This window comes from Leptopilina heterotoma, unplaced genomic scaffold (genome assembly GCF_015476425.1).
Source record: "Leptopilina heterotoma isolate Lh14 unplaced genomic scaffold, ASM1547642v1 Lhet_270, whole genome shotgun sequence".
Lineage (NCBI taxonomy): Eukaryota > Metazoa > Arthropoda > Insecta > Hymenoptera > Figitidae > Leptopilina > Leptopilina heterotoma.
Window position 1 is genome coordinate 1,345,310 of NW_025110979.1, and position 24,943 is coordinate 1,370,252.

A 24,943-nucleotide genomic window follows, 5' to 3' on the forward strand; every position below is an offset into this window, starting at 1 on the left:
ATTAATTATATTGTTTATTATTTTCAAAAATATTAATAAAATTTTTCGCCAAAATTCAATTATTTTCAATTCAATTTTAATAAAATTTCTCGAACTGTTTCTCGGAATAATAAAAAACTTTGATAAAATATTTATTCATAAAAATTCAATTATATTCATAAATAATAAAAATTCTACAGAGAAATTCAATTATTTTTAGTACAATTTTTATTTAATTTTTTGAGAGAATTCTATTATTTTAAAATATTGGAATCAGGGAAGAATTCAATTATTTTCAAATTTTTTAATTAAAATCATTTAGAAACTATTCTTTTAAAAAAATTCAAAAAAATGTAATTTTCTATCAATAATTTTAATAAAATTTAATAATAAAATTATTAATTAAAATTATTAACAAACAGGATAATTTTATAAGTTTAAAATAAATTCTTTATAAAGAATTCAATTACCTACTTTCAAAATTTTCAATTAAAATTATTAAAAGAACTCCATTATTTATAAAAAGAAAAATTCAAAGAAATTCTTCAAAACAATTCAATTATTTTCACAAGTAATTAGATTCTTTGAAAGAATTCAATTGTTTTTAATACAATTCTAATAAAATTTCCTCGAAACGATTTCATTATTTTCAAAATTAATTTTTTTTAAAGAATTCAATTATTCTTAAAAGTTTTGAAAAAAATGTTAATTTATGAAAATTCAATTATTTTTAGTACAATTTTTATTTAATTTTTTTAGAAGAATTCTATTATTTAAAGAAAATATGAATAAAATTCTGCTGGAAAAATTCAATTATTTCCAAAAAAATATGATAAAATTCAATAATAAAATTTAATTAGTATTTTTAACATGTAATCATTATTTTAATAATTAATAGAATTCTTTCAAGAAATTAAATGAAAATTGTTCTAAAAATATTTGAATTTCTCCGTAGAGTTTTGATTATTTATGAAAATAATTGAATTTTTATAAATAAACAATTTATTAAAACTTTTGAAAACTTTTTTCAATTATTTCCACACAAATAATGATAAGTTTATCGAGAGAATTCAATTATTTTAAAAATAATTTTAATAAAATTTCTTTGAAAATAATCAAATTTTACGGGGAAATTCAATTAATTTCAGTACAATTTTTATTTAATTTCTTGAGAGAATTCTAATATTTAAGGAAAATTTTAATAAAATTCTGTGAAGAATTCAATTATTTCCAAAAAATTTTGATAAAAGTTTTAATTACAATTAATGACTTAGTGATTATTTTATAATAAGTTGAAAGGAATTTTTCGTAAAATTCAATTGCTTTCAAATTTTTCAATTAAAATTATTGAAAAAGTGTTCTTTTTAAAAAATTAAGAAATTATTAAAAAAAAAAAACAGTTTAATATTCTGTCACTTATTTTTAAGAAAATTTAACAATAAAATTATTAATTATACAATTATTAACAAACACAATAATTTTATAAAAACTGGAAAGAAATTCTTTATATAAAATTCAATAACTTTCAAAATTTTCAATTATAAAATATTAAAAGAATTCCATTAGGTTATTAAAAAAAATTGAAAGTATTTCTTCATAACAGTTCAATTATTTTTACAAGTAGTAAAATTCTTCGCTAGAATTCAATTATTTTTAATACAATTATTTTAAATTCCAATAAAATTTCCCTAAGGAATTGAATTTTTTTCAAAAATTTTGATTTATATCGAAATGTACAGTTGTTTCAGTAGGTAAAACATTACTTTTTCGTGTAAAACTTTCTTTGTAAAATGTTACCCCCCCCCCCCCCACCCCCTTCCCCATGTAAGACACTATTGCATATACATTATCGTCGTAAAAACTTTCTAGATTCCTCCCCCCCCCCTACTATAAGCCATACGTAATTTATGGACAGCCATTGTAGAATAAAATTTTTATTTGAATAAGAAATATAAAAAAAATATCATTCATTTGAGCATTGAGAAACTTTAAGGGCATGTGCGCTATACTTTTGTAATATAAAGAAAAGTTAAACTATATTATTACTATTTCTTATATATATATAGAATATTCTCTAAGAGAAAAAAAATTTACTTTTATATATAGAAAGAAGAAATATGTATTATCTTATTTTTGAAGTTATAAAAGAAGAAATTCATTTCCTCTTCTTTTCGTCACAGCAATTGCGGAACAAGTATTACCGTTTAGTTACAAATTTTAATATCTCGGTTCTCTTAATATTAACGTCACTTTCAGCGCGGATGCATTCTTTTTTTTTTCGTCAAGAATCCCTTTTTTCAATATTGTCTAGCAAAGATTTCATTTTAGAGAAAAAAATTCATAATTGTAAATGTTTGAATTTTTACGCGTATATTGTTTAAATTCTATTATTATTATTATTATTATTATTATTATTATTATTATTATTATTATTATTATTATTATTATTATTATTATTATTATTATTATTATTATTATTATTATTATTATTATTATTATTATTATTATTATTATTATTATTATTATATTAAATTAATAATAATAATAATAGAATTTAAACAATATACTCGTAAAATTATTAATTTAATATAATAATAAATAATAATAAAATAAAAATTTAAGAATTAAAAACAATTGAAATGGAATAAAAATAATTGAAAATTAATATAAATATTGAAGAGTAAAGACAATATATATTTCGAGTAAATCATATAACTGTGTGAGTATTCATTTAGGCGCATATGAAATTCAACCGCGAGACATTTAACCTACTACTCCGTTTTTCGACCATCATATGCAAAACCGAGCCCTGGTCTCGTGGCCAGCCACCTCCTTAGATTACGATATAAGGGAGCGATTAACGTGACGTGGCGAGCCACGCATCTCATATAGTAATTGTAGAGTAGCTTATAGTGTTTGCGAAAAACCACTTTCGTGACTTAACAATGTATCATTTTCTACATATAACAAAAATGTTGAAAAGCCTTATTATAGCTAATAATTATAATAACAAAAAAAATGAAGGAATATAATATTATATATGTATATTCCGATCGAAGAGACCTGATAATTCTGAAAATATATAGGAAAATCCACTATTTTTATCATTTATATTTTTATGATTAATTTATTTATTTAATAATTAATTTACATTTTCATTTTTTTATTACAACTTTAAACGAATTTATCTGACTGCGGTGTTTTACTATATACTTACAGTAAATTTAAAAAAATTCGTACACGTTCTGCCTGACTAAAACTAATGCTCCTACTACTAGTAAATAATTCTCTACTTATAAGAGAAATTTACTATTAACGCCAGTTTCTCAAAAATGGTCACTTGTCTGACTAAAAATATATTTTACTACTTACAACAAATCAAGTTTGATATTTTTCTCTGATTTCTATTCTTCTGCAGCGAATAAATATATTTACAATAATATAAATCATTTTTGTCTGACTAAACAAGTGCTGCACTACTTAATACCAAATAAATAACTTTCAACGAATTTGTCTGACTGAATATGTGTTTTACTACTTATAATAAATTAACAAAAAGTTTAAACGTTCCGTCTGACTGAAAGTAATGCTCTACTACTGATAAATTATGTAAAAAAAGTATATTCTCTAAATGTGAGGGAAATTTACTACTATAACGTAAAATTTTTTTAAAAATCTACAAATACGTCGGACTGAAAATGTATTTTACTACTGACAAAAAAAATAATTGACAATAAAGTACAATAAAACGTTCATTAAAAACCATTTATAACCATTTTTACCACTGATACTATAAATCAACAAGCACAGTAAAAAGTAAATATTAATTTAAATTCAGTCTTAAAATTCAGCACAGTCTGCTTCAATGAAAACTTGTTCAAAAGACTTTCTTTTCACTGTGAGGATTACAAATTCTTCGTCTGACCAAAACTTTGTTTTATCACTGAAAATACAATTTTAATAGAATTCCTCGAAAAATGAACTTATTCTTAAAAAAATTTATTAAAATTCATAAATGAATTTAATTACTTAAAAAGCCATTTTAATAAAATTCGTTTTTTTAAAATTTCAACAATCTTTATAAATTTTTCTCCGGAATTCAATTATTTTCAAAAATTTTAATAAAATTCTTGGCAAAATTTCAATTATTTTCAAAAACTCTTATAAAAAAAAGAGTTTCTAAAACTCTTTTCTCTTTGGAGAAAATCAATTATTTTTAATTAAATTTTAATCAAATTTCCGAAAAATAAACTTATTCTTAAAAATTTTAATAAAATTTTAATCAAATTTCCAAAAAATAAACTTATTCTTAAAAATTTTAATAAAATTTTAATCAAATTTCCGAAAAATAAACTTATTCTTAAAAATTTTATTAAAATTTGTCAAGAGAATTCAATTATTCAAAAATTTGTTGATAAAAGTCTTTATAAAAATTCAATTTTCAGAAACATTCAATTATTTAATAAAATATTTATTTTTATATTTAAATAATTGAATTCTCGTGGATTTTTCTAGTAAATATTGATTTAAAAATGAATTTCAGTTAAAATTTTAGATTATTATTGAATATTGAAAGCAATATAGCGTATATTTTTAGTAATAATAATTAAATTTTGAAAATGTTTCAAATTAAAATCATTTAGAAAATTTGAACTTTTCATACTTTTAATTAACAATTCTGTAGAATTTATTTTTTAAAAAAGTTTAATTGAATTTTTCTTTAATTCTTGAAGTTTTTATTTTCTAATATATATTTAATTGAAGAATAATCAAAATTACGTAAAAATTAATATTGAAAATAATTGAATATTTACGAAGAATTTTATCATTTTTGAAAATAATTGAATTCTTACGGAGAATTTTATCAATTTTGAAAATAATTGAATTTTTGCGAAGAATTTTGTCAATTTTAAAAATAATTGAATTATTTCGAAGAATTTTATTGAAATTTTTTGAGACTAATTGAATTTCTGCGAATAATTTTATTATCTATAAAAATAATTAAATTCTTGACAAGATTTTTAAGGAAATTTAGAATTAATTTTTCTCAAAAAGTTTAATGGAATTTTTTGTTAATTATTTAAAATTTTCAATTTCTAATTTATTTAATTATGAAGAATGTCAGAATAATCGAAAGTTTAAGTAATATTGAATTGTAAACAAATGGATTTAAAAATTCTCAAAGAAGAACTTTTTCAAAAATTATTAAAAAAATATTGTTTTAAAAAAGAATTTTAGTTTAAAATTCTCAGAAATGAAGAATTGAATTAAAATGAAAATAATTTTGAAGAAATTACAGTAACAATATTTTTATAATATAAAATAATGATAGTATCAAGTTTTAATGACTATAAAACATGAAGAAAGCGATTACTCCGAGTCGAAGACTCGATATTTTCATGTTTTATAATAATATTCTTAATATGTTATTGAATTTAAAATTTTTGAAAATCTTAATTTCTGTAAGAAAATAATAATGATTAAATATTCATTTAAAAACGAAGTTATTAATGTTTTCTTTTTTACAATTAAAGAAATTTGTAAATAAATGTAAATAGAACAGGAAAAAAGTCGTTTTGTTTGGAAATCAGGGAGTTTGGTAAAATTAAAAATAAAATTTGGTAAAATAAATTAAATAAATTAAATAAATAAAACCTGGAAAAATTCCGTTTTTTAACCTGGAAAAGTTAGGGAATTTGAAACGAGGAAAAGCGTAGTGGCAACCCTGTAATTTTTGAAATTCTTCACTCAGAGCTTAAAAAATAAATTTAAACTCAAATACTTATTCACTAATTTATTTTAATACTAATTGATAAAGATTTATATGGAAAAATTTAATTTGAAAAAATTTTTTTTTTAAAAAATAATTTTGTCAAAAGTGACCACATCCTGAAGAATCATATATATGTGGATAAACTTTTGTTTTCTACACATATATATATATATGTTAGCATGACCCATCGAGCTCATTACAGGAAACGTGAATGAACCAAGGGTATTATTTTAATGAGGTGGACTTCCTGTTACTTGGGTTTGTTGTATTTTGTGTTAAACGTTGAAAAATGTTTTTTCAGACGAAGCTCATTATTACAAAGAAATGCTCGAGGGGAAGATAGAAAATTAACTATAGCACTTTCGCATGGAAGCTTCTTTTGTTAATTCTACTAATTGTGCTCCACCCAATCTCCCGTTTGCTGTTCAGTGTTTCACTCGCTCTTGCGCCTCTTCAATATATGTAGTCCTCTCTCTCTCTCTCACTCACTCTCTTACTGTCTTTCTCTCTCATTCTCCTTGCCGACATATATATATATATAAATATATATATAGTATACCTATATATGGACTATAGAACACGGTAAATTGCAATACTCTTCTCATCTCTCTTCTTGTCTTCGTCAACCACTCCCCCTGTCTTTGTCGGTTCTATACATTTGACCCAGAATTGCCGAGATAACAGTAGACTAGTAAGGTGCAACAATAATGAATCCCTATATCTATATCTATATCTATATATATATATAGATTCCCGTCTGCCAAAAGAATATATGTGGTTAACCTGCGTACACGAACATCTCGTGGTATCGATTGACTTCTATGGTTTGTTATCACGATTGATAATATCATTTCGTATCTGATGAATCAACCGCAGGATTCCTATTAGGATCAATTTTCTCCCATTATATACATACACATATGTGTCTGTATGTATATACACATTAATTATTCTCTTGTGGTTATCTCAAGAATATTGAATTTATTTCCATTCGATCTAATAGACTTTAACTCCCAACAGGATTCTATATTTTTTACAGTGTCTAATAAACACTTTAAAAAATAGAATCCTATTAAAGATTTTAAGGTAGTACGCTCGTGATCGCACTTTTCTATAGAATTTCATGAAATTTGAAATCAGAATAGTTAATAACAAGATCTATGTATTTGCAAAATATTAAAAAAATTGACCGTTTCTAAAACAAGATATTTAAGTTCAAAGTTTGTTATTTAACATGGTTAACCTATGAAAAGTGCATGTAAACGGCAAATTTCTTCTAATAACTTCTAAAATTTTCTATAGATTGTTTTAAAAAACTAATATATTATAAATGAATGTTTGAGAAATTTAGAACAAAAAGATTTAACAATATTAACCGTTTCAGTTAAAAGATATAATACAATATAATATTCTAACCTGACTAGTATACTTGTGTGTGAGTGTGTCTGTACATAGGGCTGACTATGTATTCAGTACAGTTCAAGCAAAAATATGCTACAGTAACTGCACCATACTATAGCATTTTATTAAAATTTACTTTTGAGAGTGACTGTCGCGAGCGTACTACCTTAAAGTAAAATAAAATTTTTAAAATTATTTTTAAAATCTTCACTGTTTTCCTAAAAAAATCAAAATAATCCCCAATTGGATTAAAATGATCAAAAAAATTGAGATCAAATTCTGATTTGATCCATTTTTTGAGATCGCAATTCGTTGTAATAATTTGATCCTTTTTAGTTAACAGTGTTGAGTTAAAATTTAACACTTTTTTACAGGGTTGCCACAAAAAAACTTAATTTTGCTTTTCCCTGATTTCCAGACAAAATTTTCACTTTTTCCCTAATATTCCCTAATATTCCGATTTACTTTAAAAATGATCAGATATAGGTACTCAAAAAAAACAAAATGTTCTATTTCTATTATTCGCTTGAAAAAAATTCGTAAATAAATATTTATGAATTTTTTTCCAAGAAGAATCCAACAAACAATCGGAACAAAAGTTAGTAAAAGTTAGTCCAATGTCATAATTTCGTATTTAAAAAAAAAAAGTTAAATTAAATTTTAAATTCCTTTTGTTAGAAGCGTAAGGAATTTAATTTTCTACATTTTGAACATATATTTTAAAGTTATATTTGAATAAAAATTATAATTTTTTGTTAATAATAAATGATTTAAGTGACATAACCTAAAATTTAACAAAATGTTTCTTATTGACGGAAAATTGTAATTTTTATTCAAATTCAACTTTTAATCGTTTTAAATATTCAAAATTAAATTCTTCGCCTTTCCACCAAGGCGAATTTAAAATTTAATTTTTGTTTTTCTTTTAAATTACGAAATTATGGTATTGGACTAACTTTTGATTTGACTGTCCGTCAAAATTATTATTATCCTTTGGTAGAAATTAAAATTCTTCAAAACATTTAAATTCAAACCTTCTGAAATTCAATAATAATTTTATTATTTTCTACAATTTTTAAATAAAATTCTTCTTTAGATCAATTATTTTTAACAATTTTTGAAAAAGTTCTTCTTGAGAGTTTTTATTATCCATTTGTCTACAATTCAATTTTACATGAAATTTTGATTCTTTGGAAATTCTTTAATTAAATATATTTTAGAAAATAAAAAACTTAAAATAATTTCAATAAAAATTCAATTAAACTTTTTCAAAAAGAAGTAATTCTACAGAATTGTTAGTTAAAAGAAGGAAAAATTCAGATTTTCGAAGATTTTAATTTGACACTTTTTCAAAATTCTATTATTTCTAAAAATTCACTCTCTAATGCTTTTTAAATTCAATCATTATCTAAAATAACTGAAATTTTTAAATCAATTTTTATTAGAAAAATTCTACAAGAATATAATTATTTAAATAAAAAAATAAATAATTTATTGAATAATTGAATTTTTCTCAAAATTTTCCATGATGAATTTTATCAACAAATTTTTAAATAATTGATTTCTTTCGACGAATTTTAAAAAATTTTTTAAGAATAATTATATTCTTCAAGAAATTCAATTAAAAATTTTATTAAAAGTTTCTAAAAATTGCAATTAATAAGTAAATTCTCAAAAATTCAATCATATTTTTGAAAATAACTGAATTTTATTATTTTATTTTTCAATTATTTTCAAAATAATTGAATTCTTGAAAAGAATTTTATAAAAAATTTTTTTTTTCGAAAAAAATTCATGAAAATTCTATTTTAAATAATTGAATTCTTATGAAATTTTTATTTTTTTGTAAAATAATTGAATATTCTTGTAGAATTTTATTAAAAATTTTTTTTGTTTAATAATTAAATTCTTTTGGGAAAATTTTATTAAAATAGAATATTGAAAATCATCGAATTAAAGAAAAATTTGTGAAAATAACTGAATTTTATTATCTTATTTTTCAATTATTTTAAAAATAATTGACTTCTTGTGATGAAAACTATTATTTATGAAAATAATTGAATTTTTGCATTGAATTTTATTAAAATTTCTGAAAATAATTGAATTTTGTTGAAGATTTTTGCTATTCATTTATAATGATAATTGAAATGTTGATGACAAGTTTTTTTTAAAGATTTTTCGAAAATAATTGAATTTTCTGCCATTTATAAAGACCCTAATTGAAATGTTGACAAGAATTTTTTTTTAATTTTTGCAAATAACTGAATTTCTGAAAAATATTGTCATATTTACTAAGATAGTTGAATTCATTCAAAGAATTGCATTAAAATTTTTCAAATTGAAACTAATTTCAACAGAATTGAAATTAAAAGTTTTAAAAAAATGCTTCATTAAATGATTTATAAGTAATAACTTTATGGCAGTTCTTCAATAAAATTAAGTTATTTAAAATAAATTATTGTCAAAAATAGAAAAAATTTAAGGTTTTTTTTAGAATTTGTGGAAAAATTAATGTATGAGACAATTAAAAAGACACAAAAATTTTTAATTTTCTTTTTTTCTATTTAGAAAATAAATTAGTTTACGATAATGAGTATTAAATAAAGTAAAGAATTCAGAATTAGTTACTTTTTACTAAAATAAAATAGGACCGAATCGTTCATTAACATATTTTTAGAGAAATGTTTCTACAATGAAGGATTTAAGAAAAAATAGCGGAAAAAGCCATTATTCGTTTGAAACGAAATTGAGACAAATCGGTATATATACATTAACACTGATTTAAAGTGTCCGAATTGAGGTGTAAGTGTATTGGTTAATTAACCGATTAATTTGCGAGTTAGTTGAACTGTGATGGTTTATTTGCGTTACCAGGGGAATTTAGTTAACTACTGTTAAATTAACTTATACTAGAGAGAGAGAGAGACACACACACACTTAGCATTTCTCAGTAAACTGATTACAGATTAAATCACGAAAGGCGCACTGTTTTTGTTTATGCTAATGAGATATGCATTATTATATATGAATTTTACGGTAAATGTGCATATACATATAGTGTAAAAACAGTTAATTTATATAATAGTTTTCAAGATGAATCTTGTTGATATATGGGAGCTTTTAAAATCCTATTATTTCTGGGTAAAAATGTTTCAAGTAAATTAAAAATTGTAATAAATTTTTCTATTTCCTATTTTTGTTAATTTATTTTTTATTATAAGTAGTTAAACACATATTCAGTCAGACAAATTCGTTTAAAGTTATTTATTTGGTATTAAGTGGTACAGCACTTGTTTAGTCAGACAAAAATGATTTATATTCTTGTAAATATATTTATTCGTTATACAAGAATATTGAAAGAAGAAAACAATATCAAGCTTAATTTGTTTTTAGTAGTAAAACACATTTTTAGTCAGACAAGTGACAATTTTTGAAAAACTGGCGTTAATAGTAAATTTCTCTTATAAGTAGAGAATTATTTACTAGTAGTAGAGCATTATTTTTAGTCAGGCGGAACGTGTACAAATTTTTCTTAATTTATTGTAAGTAGTAAAACACGTATTTAGTCAGACAAATTCGTTTAAAGTTATTTATTTGGTATTAAGTAGTGCAGCACTTGTTTAGTCAGACAAAAATTGTTAATGTATTTTTGTGAATATTTGTTATCAGTAGTATAACACAGTTTTTAATCAGACAAAATGTAGTACCTGCAGGTGTAGTACAAAAAAATTCTTAATCGTCCACAAAAGTTTAAAATTTTGAAAAAACTTGGAATCAGTAGTAAACATCATTTTTAGTCAGACGATATTTTTAATTCTCGATTATTTATTATCAGTAGTTAAACACTGCTTTGGTCAGACGAAACCTTTAATATCTTTGTTAATTTATTGTCAGTAGTGAAAATCAATTTTTCTCAGACATATACAATTTTTATTCTTGTAAATGTTTTGTTAGTAGAAAAGTTCTTCAATAATCAAACATTGGGTATATTTTTGGAAATTTAGAAATCAGTAGTAAGAACATTTTTTAAGTCAGACAAAAATGATTTATATTCATGTAAATATAATATAAGTAGTAAAAAAATACGAATCAAATACTTATGGAAAATATGCTAAAGTAGGAGCCAAGATTATATTCTTAATTTAGAATATCGTTTTTTTGTGAATTTATTAGTAAAGTTAGTTTCAAAAGTATATTTGTAGACAAAGGATTTTTAATCCTTGATTGTGTATAGAATCAGTAGTATAACATAGCTTTAGTCAGACCAATTTAAATTAGTATTTTTAATTAGTAAAATGTTAAAAATTTTTAAATCTTTTTAGTCGAAGGGTGAAACTTTTTACGTTCATCTGAATAGAAATTAAATTTTACTAAGATGCAACTTTTTTTTATATTTAAATGTTTCTTTAAAATTTTCTCATAATAAAAATTATATATATACACCTATATATATATGATACATATAAAAATAAATTCATTTCTCGAGAGTGACATTTGTGAAGTGAAATCTACTGCAGTTCTTATTCCTTGTCGAAGGCGATAGCAAGTTTCAGAATCAGATATAAAAGGTAAAGGACTCGAAGGCTTTTTATTGAAAATGATAAGAAGTGACATTTCGAATTCCCGTTATCCTTATCGGACAGTATCTCCATCTATATATATATATATTTTTTTTTCTCTCCCGCATATTTTTTGACACAAACTGTCCACAGGGGGAAGACAATTTGAAATTATTATATATCTACATTATTAAGTTGCATACTTTTCAAAACCCAAGGAATTTTTATCGAAATTTCGCTAATAAAATGGCACAATAATAATATAAGTTTTTTTTCATAAACTTTTAAGAATATAGAAAACAAATATAATATAGTTATGAAGAAAATAACACACAAAATAACAAATATTATGCTTTTAGTTGATAATCAAATTTTAGAAAGTGCGCTTTACGTTTGTAAATAACTTTATTAAAATTTGCACAATATTGTTTTAAGAAACTTTTTCTCTATCTCTGCGACTGGAGAGCGAAAAACTGTTGACAGTGATTGTAAATATATATAATTATAAATGTATATATATATATATATAATTATGAATATATTTAGTTAACAATATAAGAAAATTACACAGAAAAAGCAAAATCTGTGAATCCATTTACATCTTAAAATTAAATTATTAAAATTTAATTTATTATATCTTATAATTATAGAAAAAGTGTTTTGGGTCAAAATATTTGAAACAAAAGTTGTTAGGCTTAAAAAATATAGGTATTAAAATTTATACATTTTTTTAAACCTAACAACTTTTGTTCCAAACATTTTGCCCCAAAATACAGATTTTAAAAAATATTTAAGGGGTTCTATATTTTAGCCACACCCTGTATAGTGACTATTATTATATGTTTAGTAGATTATATCCTAAATGCTAAGAATTTAATATTATTCATATTTTAATAGAATACTTTCTGAATTTAAGTACAAAATATTCTAAAATAGACGAGCTGAGTATATTTTAGAATAATTATTTTTCAGATTTATAATAAATTTTATCATCACCTTATTGATAATTATTAATAAAGTGATGAAAAACCAAACAATCCATTATGATTGGAATACAATTATAATTATACAATATTATGATTTAGAGCATATATATATACAGTGATTTGTTATAACGAGTTAATTATAATAACAATGAAGTAAACATATTTGTGAACTATATCTAATAATGATAAAGTCTATAATTAAAGTTTCATTGTTATCAAGTATGGAATAGTTAAATGTGTATATATATCTGATTATGACAGTATATAGAACGTTGTATGGATGCGGATATATATACTTGATATGCTTCTGTTGCATCAAACTCAGTTTCTACATTCTCTACATTTATATACTATCCTATATGTATATGTATATATGCTTCATTGCGACTAAAATGGAAATTAAGTCTGATGACAGTATGCCTTTTGTTTGTGCTTGTCGAAATACTATCGCGTAAATTTGCAAATGATCTAATTTTTTTTTTAGTATGAAGAGTGATGATAATCTAAGGACGAGTCTAAGGATGAATGGAGAAATAATTTAAATTTTATCTAATGCGAATTTAAGAGGCGCAACGTTGACCTAAATTTTATGTGCTTTTTGTTTTCTTAAAGAGGAAACGAAAATCCCCTATAAAAATATAACACGTTTCTCTTGTCGGATTTTTCTTTCTTCACACTTTGTTATTTTACTTCAACTGTTTTATTTAGTAACTATTTAGTTATAATTCAGTAGATTTAATAATTATTTAGTAGGTATTTTTACTGTATTTTAGTATTTAGAAATTATTTTGTAGTTAATTTTTAAATAATTGTTTGGTAATTCTTTAGTAGTTATTTCGGAATTCCTAAGTAGTTATTTAGTAATTATTCTTAGTAATTATTTAGGAATTCTGCGCAGTACGTATTTTTGTTTTAATTTTTTAAATTATTCTCGGGAATAAATAATTTAAAAAAATTATTTTAATTACAATTTTTGAAAAAGCTAATTTTTTTTAGAATTTCTACATTAAATTATTCAAAACTCCAATAATTTTTATTAAACAAATATTTACATAAATACTTTTAGATATATTTATTAAAATTTCAAATAATTTCAATGTTAAACCTTTTGAAATTTAATTATTTCTGAAAATTACAAAAGCAATTTTTCCAAAAGTCAATTACTATTTAGAATTTTTGAATAAAATAATTCTAAAATTTTAACTGAAATTCTTTTGAAATCAATTCTTACTAGAATTCTACAATAATTAAATTATTTAAATTCAAAAATTATTGTAAAATTTAATTATTTTCCAAATTTTTTAGTTACAATTCTTCAAAAAATATAATAATATCTCTAAATAATTTTTTAAAGTGAGAAAATAAAATCCTCTGAAATATAAAATTTATTTTAATAAAATTTCATAAAATTTCCTATTTTTCATTGTTTTAAAATTCTTTTCGTTAATTTTAACTATTTTTAAAGAATTTTAATTACGATTTTTTTTTAAAAAAACTCATTTTTTAAGAGTTTCTAAATAAAATTTTTCAAATTTTATTAATTTTTGTCTAATAAATATTTGAATACTTATTATTATTTATTTATCATGAAGGAATTAAAATTTCAAAATGACATCTTTTCAATATAATAACTTTTGATAATTATTATTTTTAATTTTTAATTTTAAAAATAATTTTTTAAAATGTAATTATTTACTAAACTTCCTTCTTTCATTTCTTAAACTTTATTGTTATATAACGCTTCTAATATTCAATTCTTTTTCAAAATTTTTAACTAAAATTCTTTTTTAAATTAATTCTTTTTATCAACGATAATAAAATTATTTAAATTCAAAAATTATTGTAAAATTTAATTATTCTTCAAAATTTTAGTTAAAATTCTTCAAAAAATACAATAATAAATATTTAAAATTTATTTTAATGAAATTTGAGAAACTATTTTTTCAATTTTTAAAATTTATTTTCGTGAATTCAATTATTTTCAAAAAATGTTAATTACGATTTTTTAAAAAACTCATTTTTTCATAATTTTTAAATAAAATTTCTAAAATTTCTTTAGTTTTTGTTATTTAATATAAATATTCGAATACTTATTGCTGTTTATTTTTCCATCAGAAATTAAAATTTAAAAATACCTCTTGAAATTTAATTATTTCCAAGAATTAGAACGGCAATTCTTTTAATTCTTCAAATATTTTCTTAAATTTTAATAAATTTTTATTTAAATCAACGAAATTGTTTTATCGTAACAAATAAAATAGGTTAATTAAATAGTTTGGTTAAGTGAAATAAACTTTTTCTCTGAGTGTATTAATATTAATAGTTATAATGTTAAGGATTATTAAAAAATTATTTATTATTAAAATAAATTTAATAATTTAATAACATTTATTAAAATAAAAATTGTATATTAATTTTCGATTATTAACCAAAAACATCTTATTTCTAAAAATTTTTTGGCTTTAAAAAATTTTAATAAATTATAAAAAATTTTAATAACTCCGTAAAAAAATATTTAAAATATTAGTAATAATAAAAAAAAAGAGGAAGCCAACACTACGCGGTATTCCCAAGCGGTCACCCATCCAAGTACTAACCGCGCTCAAATTTGCTTAACTTTGGTGATCGGACGAGAACCAGTGTACTACAAAGTGAAATGAGCGTTGGCTGAAAGTATTTATTTCCCGAGTCGACAAAATGCTTCGTGAGCGACAAAAGCCTACTCCCCACTCCAGAGAAAAATCGACATTATTTCTCAATCCATTTTCTAATTTTAAAAAATTTTAATTACTTAATTACTTTATTATTTATTCAATAATTTCTAATTTATTTGTCAATTTATTTACCCTAATATCTATTTCTATTTTGTTTAAAAGGTTTAAAACAACTATTTCTTTAAATAACTTGAAATATGGACAATTTTCCCTCGACCAATAGAAAACGAGATTCAACAGAATTCACTTTCTCCCCATTCACCGTAACGTGACGCTGCAATCGTTCGCAATTGTCAACAATAAAAAAAAAAATTCCATTCACCTTTAAAATTTTCCACACTTCGTGAAAAAACGATTAAAAATACATTATTTATTTTGTACATTAATGAATAATTTGAAAGAACCTGCCTCTAAGTAAAAAAAATGTTGGTTATAAAATGAAAATTTGATTGAGAATGCGCGTGAATGATGGCGCCAATAGGGACGCCATTTTTTTTCTCAAAGTGTTGTGTCGTGTCTCTCTGTTAAAATCAAGTTGAACTCTGGTTGCCGTAAATTTTCCCCATCCAACATATTTTCATTAATAATTTCCATTGAAAATCCATCGTATTTTGTTGTTTAATGGAGAAATAATGCATACCTTGTAAGTAAAAGAAAAGAACAAATGAAACAATGTCGACACGATTTTTAGTGTGTATGTGTATATGGTTTTGATGTGAACTAGAAGCGCATGGCCTATGGCAAGGGACTTCCGTTCAATCGAACAGGAACAGGAAGTTCAACTCTTGTCTTTTATATGACAAAAATAAAAACATCCTGTACAGAAGGAAATTTCGAAAAATTAATTTCTTAAAAAACACAATTATAAAATAAGAATCAATTCAAGATTGAAATTAATATTCAATAATTTCGTCTCGACTTCAATTCCATCTTTTTTTTTCTGTTTTCTCTATAACAAATTTTTGTCATTCAAGGCCGAGCTGAAAATGTTTTCTGAATTTTTAAATTTGGAAATATTTATTAAATTGAGATATGTAAAGTATTTTTATAAATATTTTCTTTTTAGAGTGCATCGGAAAATAGGTTGATAATTTTTTTTTTTTGGAGAAGTAAAAGAAAATGCAAGCGGAGATTTGTACAAACGTCATCGATGGATTTGAAGCTGAAACATTCATTCCAGTGAGTAAATTTTTTTTTAGTAAAAATTTATTTATTTATTTATTTATTTAAATGTCTAAATTAAATTTCATGTTCTTTTCGATTCTTTTTGTCTGTTTATTGTTGTGTATAAATATTTATTGTTTGTGTAAAATGTATGTTTGTCGTTTTATTGTTGTTTTTTTCTCCTGGCGTTTGTTTTTTTTTCCTCGAATTTAATTGTTTTTCTTTTTTTCAGGAGGAGAATTATATTTTGTCCTGTGATATTATACAGCGAAATCGATCACAGGATGCCTTGTCCATAGTTGAATTGGGAAAACAACTTCTCGAGTGTGCAAGAAATGGAGCTACAGATTTGGTTAGAGATCTCATGTGTCGAGGGGCACCGTTCACAACAGACGGGGTAAAAAAAAATGTTCTTTAATACTAAAAAGTAAAAATAATCCACCAGAGAAATTCGAAAAATCTATTTTTCAAAATACTGAATTTTTAATTAAAATATTTTTAAATAACCACTGGGAATGAAAATCAAGAACGTAAATGAAACATTTTGAAACAATTTTGATAGTAAAGTGTCAAAAGTAAAAGTAAAGTACGAAATTAGTATTTTATTCGTTATTTATTTATTATTTGTAATTATTTGTTATTATTTTTATTCTCTTTTTATTGAAAGGAATATTTATTTTCAGTTGGGAACGAGTGCATTGCATTTGGCAGCTCAGAAAAATCATACGGAAACTGCTGAGGTTTTGCTTAGAGCTGGAATATCGAGAGATGCACGAACTAAAGTTGATCGTACACCTTTACATTTGGCTGCTTATGAGGGACATCATCAAATGGCACAATTACTCCTTAAATATGGAGCAGACGTCGATAGTCGCGATATGGTAATTGAAAAAAAATTACTGAATTAATTTTAAAAAAAACGTGATTCTAAAGTTCCGAATATTCAGACGAACGAAATTTATTCATTTCTTCTTAAAATTAAATTTATATTACAACTAATTTTGTGTCACTATCAAAACAATTAATGAAAAAGTTACTAAATGTAAAATTTAGGTTTCTAATTTTTGTTGCAGTCAGTAATTTATGTAAATATTTGATCTGAGTTGCCAAAGATTAGGAAAATCAGAGAAAAGTCGGGGATTTTTATTGAAAAATACTAGAAAAAAAATTAAATTTCTAAAATTAAAAAAAAATTCTGAATTTTGATTTTGTTTGTTGAATTTTGAATGAAAATTAATTAATTTAATTAAATTTTTTTTTTTTTTGTCACATAAACTATAAAATTATTACGAATTCTAAAACAAAGCCTTCAATTTTTTCTATTTCTGACAATAATTTCTCTTTAAATAACTTAATTCTTGAAGATCTATCATAAAATTATTATTCAAAATAATTTAATGAATATTTTTACTTAAATATTTCAAAATTAATTGAATTTACATTTTTTTTTACAATTTTCATGAATAGATGAACTTCAAGAGGTTTCAATTTGTAATTTTATAAAATATCAATTTTGAATGAATTTAATTAGAAATTTTAAAGAACATAGACTTTTGAAAAAATCCAATTATTTTCAAAAGTGATAAAATTCTTCGCTAAAATTCAATTATGTTCAAAAAGTTTTTTAAATTCCGGTCAAAACTTCACTTATCTTTATAAATAATGAAATTCTTCTCCGAAATTCAATTATTTTCAAAAATTTTAATAAAATTTATGGCAAAATTTCAAGTTTCCTCAATTCAATTATTTTCAATATCTACTATTTTTATAAAATTTTAGGAAATAATTCAATTATTTAAAAAAAATCTAGATAAAATTCAACGCAAATATTTAATTCTTTTCATAAATAATAAAATTCAATGAAGAATTTCAATTATGTTTAAAATACAATTTTAATCGAATTCCTCGAAAAATGTAATTATTCTGAAAAATATTATTAAAATTCGTCAAAAGAATTCAATCTACAAAAAACATTTAATTACTCAATAAATTATTTCTTTTTGTACATATTTAAATAATTGAATTCTAGTAGAATTTCTAATTAAAATTCATTTAAAATTGAATTTCAGTTAAAATTTTAGATAATAATTGAATTTTAAAATCATTATACCATGAATTTTTACAAATAATTGAATTTTTTAAATTCAATTATTTTAAAGAGTAAATAAAATTCTTCGCAGAAATTCAATTATGTTCAAAATTTTTTTTTTAAATTCTCATCAAAATTTCAATTATCTGTATATAAATAACAAAATCTTGGAAAAATTTCAATTATTTTCAAAAATTTTCCTCAATTCAATTGTTTTCAATGTCTAGTATTAAAATAAAATTTCCCAAACGAATTCAAATATTAAAAAAAAATTTTCCAAAAAAATTTAATCATTAAAAAAAAATTTTCCAAAAGAATTTAATTATTTTTAAAAAAATACAACAATACTACAAGGATTTAATTATTTAAAAAAATACAACAATACTACAAGGATTTAATTATTTTGAAGAATAATAAAATTAGTTTTAAAAATTAAATTATTTTTATAAATAATAAAATTCATAGCAGAATTTCATAATTATTTTTAATATTGCAATCGAATTTCACGAAAAATGTAATTATTCTGGAAAATTTTATTAAAATTCGTAAAAAAAAATTCAATTTTAAGAAACAATCAACTTTTCAATAAATTATTTATTTTCGTCTTTAAATAATTGAATTCTCGTAGAATTTTCTAATAAATATCGATTTAAAAATGAATTTCAGTTTTAATTTTAGATAATAATTGAATTTTAAAATCATTTTAGCGTGAATTTTTAGAAATAATTGAATTTTCAAAAGGTTTCAAATTAAAATCTTTGAAAATCTGAATTTTTCACACTTTTAACTAATAATTCTGTAGAAATAATTTTTTTTTGAAAAGGTTTTATTGAATTTTTTAAAAATTATTTGAAGTCTTTGATTTTCTAACATAAATTGAAGAATTTCCGACATAGAATAATCGAAATTTCGTAACTAGTAAAAAGGAATTGTAAACAAATGGACTTGAAAATTGTCAAAGAACTTTTTTAAAAATTATTTAAAATAATTGATTAAATGAAGAATTTTAGTTAAAAAAATCTAGGAAATAGTAATTGAATTACTAAATGTAAAATTTGAGTTCCTAATTTTTATTGCAGTCAGTAATTTCTGTAAATATTTATTAGATAAGAAATATTTCATTCATTTGAACGTTAAAATTTTGTGGATCGGTGAAAAACGGAAATTTTTGAAAAATTGGCTCAAAAATTGAATAAAAATACCAAAAGGACAAAAATTGATAAATTGGTAAACAGTTGAAGAGAGAAATATATTTTCTCTAAAAGAAAATTATTTTTTCTAAAGAAACTCTTTTCCATGAAAGAAAACTATTTTTTTTTTAAAGAAACTCTTTTCCATGAAAGAAAACTATTTTTTTTAAAGAAACTCTTTTCCCTGAAAGAAAACTATTTTTTCTAAAAGAATCTCTCTTCTTTGAAAGAAAACTATTTTTCCTAAATGAAATTAATAAAATGAATAAACATTATGATTGTTTCAGCTAAAAATGACTCCACTGCATTGGGCGGTAGAGAAACAGAATTTAGAAGTAATTCACGTGTTATTGGACAATGGGGCTGATACGAACGCAAACAGTAAATTTAATAAAACGCCAATTAGTATTGCCCTGGAGAAGGATAGATTGGATTTGGTGGATCTTTTACAACAGGAGAGAGTCAGTACATTTCATGGGCAATCGTGTGCTGTTGAATTGGAAGTTGCTACACAAAATTTAGTCGATCTGGAAAGCGAGAGGCAAAAGGATCATCAAGTCAAATTTCAATTACCAGACGCTGTACCTAAACGTAAACCAAATTCTGGTGAGTCGCAAAACGAGGAAAAAACCATTTGCCAGGCCTCAGATATTTTTTTCTTTTTTTTTTTTTCGATCCTCGGATCGACTTTATGGCGCAAAAAAATGTCGATTAAAAAGAATGCTGGCCTCGACTTGCATTTCATTCAATTCCTCTAATTTACATTTTTTTATTTGCATAGCCTGAATAAATCTCAGTGGAGATTTATTTTATTTTATTTAAATTTAAGCTTTCTTGCTAATAAAAAAAAAAATTTTCAGCCAAGAAGGAGAGGGTAATTTTCCGTCAAGTACCAATTTCATCAGCGAGCGATGAGGATCAGGAATTTGACCTGGGCAGTATTACGAATATGAATAATAATTCATCACCGGGAAATAGTAAAAAGCACAAAGATCTGGAGAGCGTGGAAATTGATCAACCTTTAAGATTGTTACAAGCGCACGGACTTGCAATGATGATGGACAATGATACAATTGTCGAAAATGCAATGGAAAGCGGACAAACTGTCGTTCTAACTGGTAAATTAAATTTAATTTTCTTTAAATACAATAATATTTCGAATTATTACGAAAATTATTTATTTGTAACTTTTCTTTTTTTCTTTAATTAATTTCTGTTTAAAATTGCAAATAAATAATTTTTGTTTTGCTCGAATCAGATGTTAAAATCAACAGGCCTCTGATATTATGACTATTTTGACTTTTTTTCGACTATTTTTGAATACTGCGACTTTTCCGACTTTTCTTCCAAATTTTGCGACAAAGTACCATATTTTTTAGTATAAAATGCAACTTATTTCGATTTTTATTAGTGTGAAAAGTATAATAGACAAATATTTAAAAAGTCATTTTTAAATAATTTTTCTAATTAAATTTTTGAAATATATAATTAAAAAGATTTTGAATAATTGAAATTTTGTAAAATTTAATTGAAAAGAAATCATTTTTTCATCAATTTTTGAAAAAAAAATAATTTTAAAGGAATTTTAATTGAAAATTTTGGAAATAATTGAATTCTCAAACATTTTAATGAAAAATCTTCAATGTGTAAATTTAATAAAAATGAAAATTAATGAAAATTAGGTTATAAAAATAATATAAAAATATTTTTGAATAAACTAATTCTCAGAATTTTTTCATTTTAGAATTATTTCTAATATATTTTGGAAAAAAATCATGTTCAAAATTTTTAATTAAAATTCTTCAAATATTTGATTATTTTTTTATATTTTTTAAAAACTCAATTATTTTTCAAGATTTTAACAAATTTATCAAATTTCAATTATTTTTCAAAGATTTTACCAAATTTCAATATAATTTTTAAAAAAATTTGATGAAATTTCAATTATTTTTGAAGGATTTTACCAAATTTCAATTATTTTTTAATAAATTTTATCAAATTTCAATTATTTTTTAAAAAGTTTGATCAAATTTCAATTATTCTTTAAGGATTTTACCAAATTTCAATTATTTTTTAATAAATTTTATCAAATTTCAATTATTTTTCAAAGATTTTACCAAATTTTAATTATTTTTTAAGGTTTTTACCAAATTTCAATTATTTTTTTAAAAATTTGGTCAAATTTCAATTATTTTTTAAGGATTTTACCAAATTTCAATTATTTTTTAATAAATTTTAGTTTAGTTAAAAGTTGTAGAAAATAATTGAATTTTGGAAGGGTTATAGTTGTGATTATTAGAAATTATTTAATTTTAGAAGTTGGAATTTTTTTAAATTTATTTCCCATGAAAAAGAAATAAGAAGGATTTATAAATATTTATTTAGCAAAATTATTGAAGTTTTAATTAATTGAATTTAGAAATCAGTGAAAAATCAGAGAAATTCAAAATAAATTCTTTTCTGACAACACTGAATTAAATAAACGACTTTTTCGACATTTTTTTCTATTTGTAATCGACTAAAGCGACTTTTTTGATTCATTAAAGTCAATCCGAGACCTGATTCAAATAAGCTTTGCTCTTCGAAAAAGAAATTACAAGTAAATAATTCTGTTTGAAGAGGCAAATAAATAATTTTGGCTGATCGAAAAAGAATTGACAAATAAATGATTTTTGCTTCTTGAACAAGAAATTAAACATTTTTGCTGCTCGTGGTGAAGAATTTCGAGCTAAAAACCAAAAAATAGGGAAAAATAATTTTTTCTTTTTACAGAAGCGGGAAAATTGGCATTAAACTTAACAAGATCGCCGCCACTGAGCATAAAACGATTACAATTCGGTGCGAAAAAGGGATCGTCAAAGAAATTAATTGCCATTCGGACTGATCAATTTTTAGCCCACAATCAATCCGGAATAACTGCACGAGCGCCAAATATTTTGAAAAGGAACGCCATTGAGTCAAAATCGGGAAAGGTTTTTATTAATCCAGTTACGAATTCAACGACCGTTCCGACGCTCACGCCGCCGAAAAATACAACCCCCAAGGTAAATATTAAAAAATATTTTTCACTACAAAATTTTCTTACTAATAAAATTATCCTTTTCTCTTCATTTTTTTTTTTTTTTTTTTTTTTTTTTTTGACAAAATAGCAAAAAACAAAAGCAGCATCACCAATAAAAGTGCCAGAACCAGTGATATTACAATTAGAAGACGAAATAGAAGAGGTAGAAGATGATAATAATTTTTCGGAGGATAATTCCGAACCAATAACCGATGTTGCCGAGCTCAGCAGACAATTAGCGGAAGCAAGAAGGGAAATAGCAGTGTACAAAAAGCGATTTCAGAAAAAAGTCGAGGAAGCCGAAGTGTATAAGCAGCAGATAAAAAATTTTACAGCTCAAAAAACGAATCAGTGAATTTTTATCAAGATTATTTATTTTCAATTATTTTTTCCAAGAATTCTGATTATGAAAAATAATTTCTCTCCTCTGAAAAATGGAAATTTTTTTCTACTCAGTTTTCTTTATTCAATGAAGAAGTGAACGCGAAAAGTAGGAAAAAAAAACAATTTTTCTTGTTTAAAAAAAAAAGATTTTTAAATTTCGCTTTTACATCTTCATTTTCTTTGGGAATTATTAGAAAAATTAAAATTACTCTCCATTTCTTTGTAAAATAATTTTTAAAAACTAATATTGGAAATTTAATTTTAATTTTTCTAATTGAAATTGAAAATTTTTTTTTGTAAACTCTGTACACAACTTACGTGTTATATTTTATTTTTGCTATTTAATTTTTTTTGCAAAAATACTAATTTTTCGAATTAAAATTAAAAAACATTTGCAAAAATTCCTCTTTATAATTTATATGTCGTGGATATTTTCATTTTTATATAATTACAATTTGAAAAATATTTATTTTCTTTCATATTAAATTGAAAAATTTATTTTTTATAACAATTTTTTAAAATTCAAAATTAGATTTTTTTTTAGAAAAATATTTAAATCTAAATGAATTTAAATTTAGAAAAATATTAAAATTTTCAATTTTAATTTTTAGAGAAATTTTAATTCAAAATAAAATTTTTAAATTTATTTAATAGAAAGTTCTGATTAGAATTTTAATTCAAATATTCCACATAAAGAAAATAAGTTAAAATTTTTAAAAAATATATTTAATAAATCTAAATGAATTTAAATTGAGAAAAATATTAAAATTCAAAATTTTAGTCTTTGGTAAATTTTTAATAAAAATAAAAATTTGTAATTAAAATTTTGAATTTTATTTAATAGAAAATTCTTATTAAAATTGTAATTATATTGTAGAAATTAAAAAAAAATAAAAAAAACAATTAAAATTTTTTTAAAAAACATTTAATTCAAAATGAATTTAAATTTAGAAAAATATTGAAAATGAAAGTTTTAGTTTTTGGAAATTTTAATTCAATTTCAAATTTTTAATTCGAATATTGAATTTCATTTAATAGTAAAATTTTCATTAAAATTGTAACTTCGCATATATAAAAATTAAAAAAACAAAATATTTATTTTAAAAAATATTTAAATCTAAATGAATTTAATTAAAATACTATTTAAAAAATACAACATTGAAATTTCTAACTTAAAATTATACTTAAACTTTGTACAAAATTTCTAATTTTTCTAAATACAATTAGAATTTTTTGTTTTTTTGTTTTTTTTTTGCAAATTTTCTACACAACTTCTTTTAGAAGAATATCTTCATTTTAAAGCATAAAACGACTGACGGCTGACTTGTTCATAAAACTTGAACGTTATTGTAATATATAAATATATAAATATATATATAAATAATCGTAAACTTACTCGATATCTTGGATTCCAGAAATGTTAAAAGAGAAAAAAAAATATGAATATAATTTAGTTTAATACTTTTGTATAGAAAAAAAAGTGTGAGGTATTTTACATACATATATATGTATTTATATATACATATATGTATAGAAAAAATACTACAAATGTTACTAATTTAAGTTTAAATTAGAGAATGTAAAAAAAATATTACTTATATAAAAAAAAGAAAAACAAATTTCAATATTATTTTGAAAAAGTG

The 24,943-nt window shown here is 21.9% G+C and overlaps 1 protein-coding gene and 1 non-coding gene across 2 annotated transcripts; one reads left to right on the plus strand and one right to left on the minus strand.

Annotated features, from left to right (window-relative positions):
* Positions 1-15,246: 15,246 nt before the first annotated feature.
* LOC122503865 lies at positions 15,247-15,366 on the minus strand. The gene has a single exon (XR_006301783.1). It is a non-coding gene; the product is annotated as a 5S ribosomal RNA (ribosomal RNA).
* Positions 15,367-15,713: 347 nt separating this feature from the next.
* On the plus strand, positions 15,714-23,595 carry LOC122503847 (GA-binding protein subunit beta-2-like). The gene is made up of 8 exons (XM_043614593.1): positions 15,714-16,055; positions 16,479-16,591; positions 16,809-16,973; positions 17,260-17,457; positions 20,143-20,461; positions 20,716-20,973; positions 22,628-22,899; positions 23,005-23,595. Exons 2-8 carry the CDS (start codon positions 16,532-16,534, stop codon positions 23,269-23,271), a joined length of 1,539 nt encoding a protein of 512 aa, XP_043470528.1. The 5' UTR covers positions 15,714-16,055; positions 16,479-16,531; the 3' UTR covers positions 23,272-23,595.
* The last annotated feature ends 1,348 nt before the right edge of the window (positions 23,596-24,943 follow it).

Bases quoted from the DNA above. Each gene is read 5' to 3' on its own strand.
- LOC122503847 (XM_043614593.1), top strand. From the start codon at position 16,532: ATGCAAGCGGAGATTTGTACAAACGTCATCGATGGATTTGAAGCTGAA. The intron at 20,974-22,627 runs GTAAATTAAATT...TTCTTTTTACAG, and splicing joins ACAAACTGTCGTTCTAACTG to AAGCGGGAAAATTGGCATTA. The intron at 22,900-23,004 runs GTAAATATTAAA...TTGACAAAATAG, and splicing joins CGAAAAATACAACCCCCAAG to CAAAAAACAAAAGCAGCATC.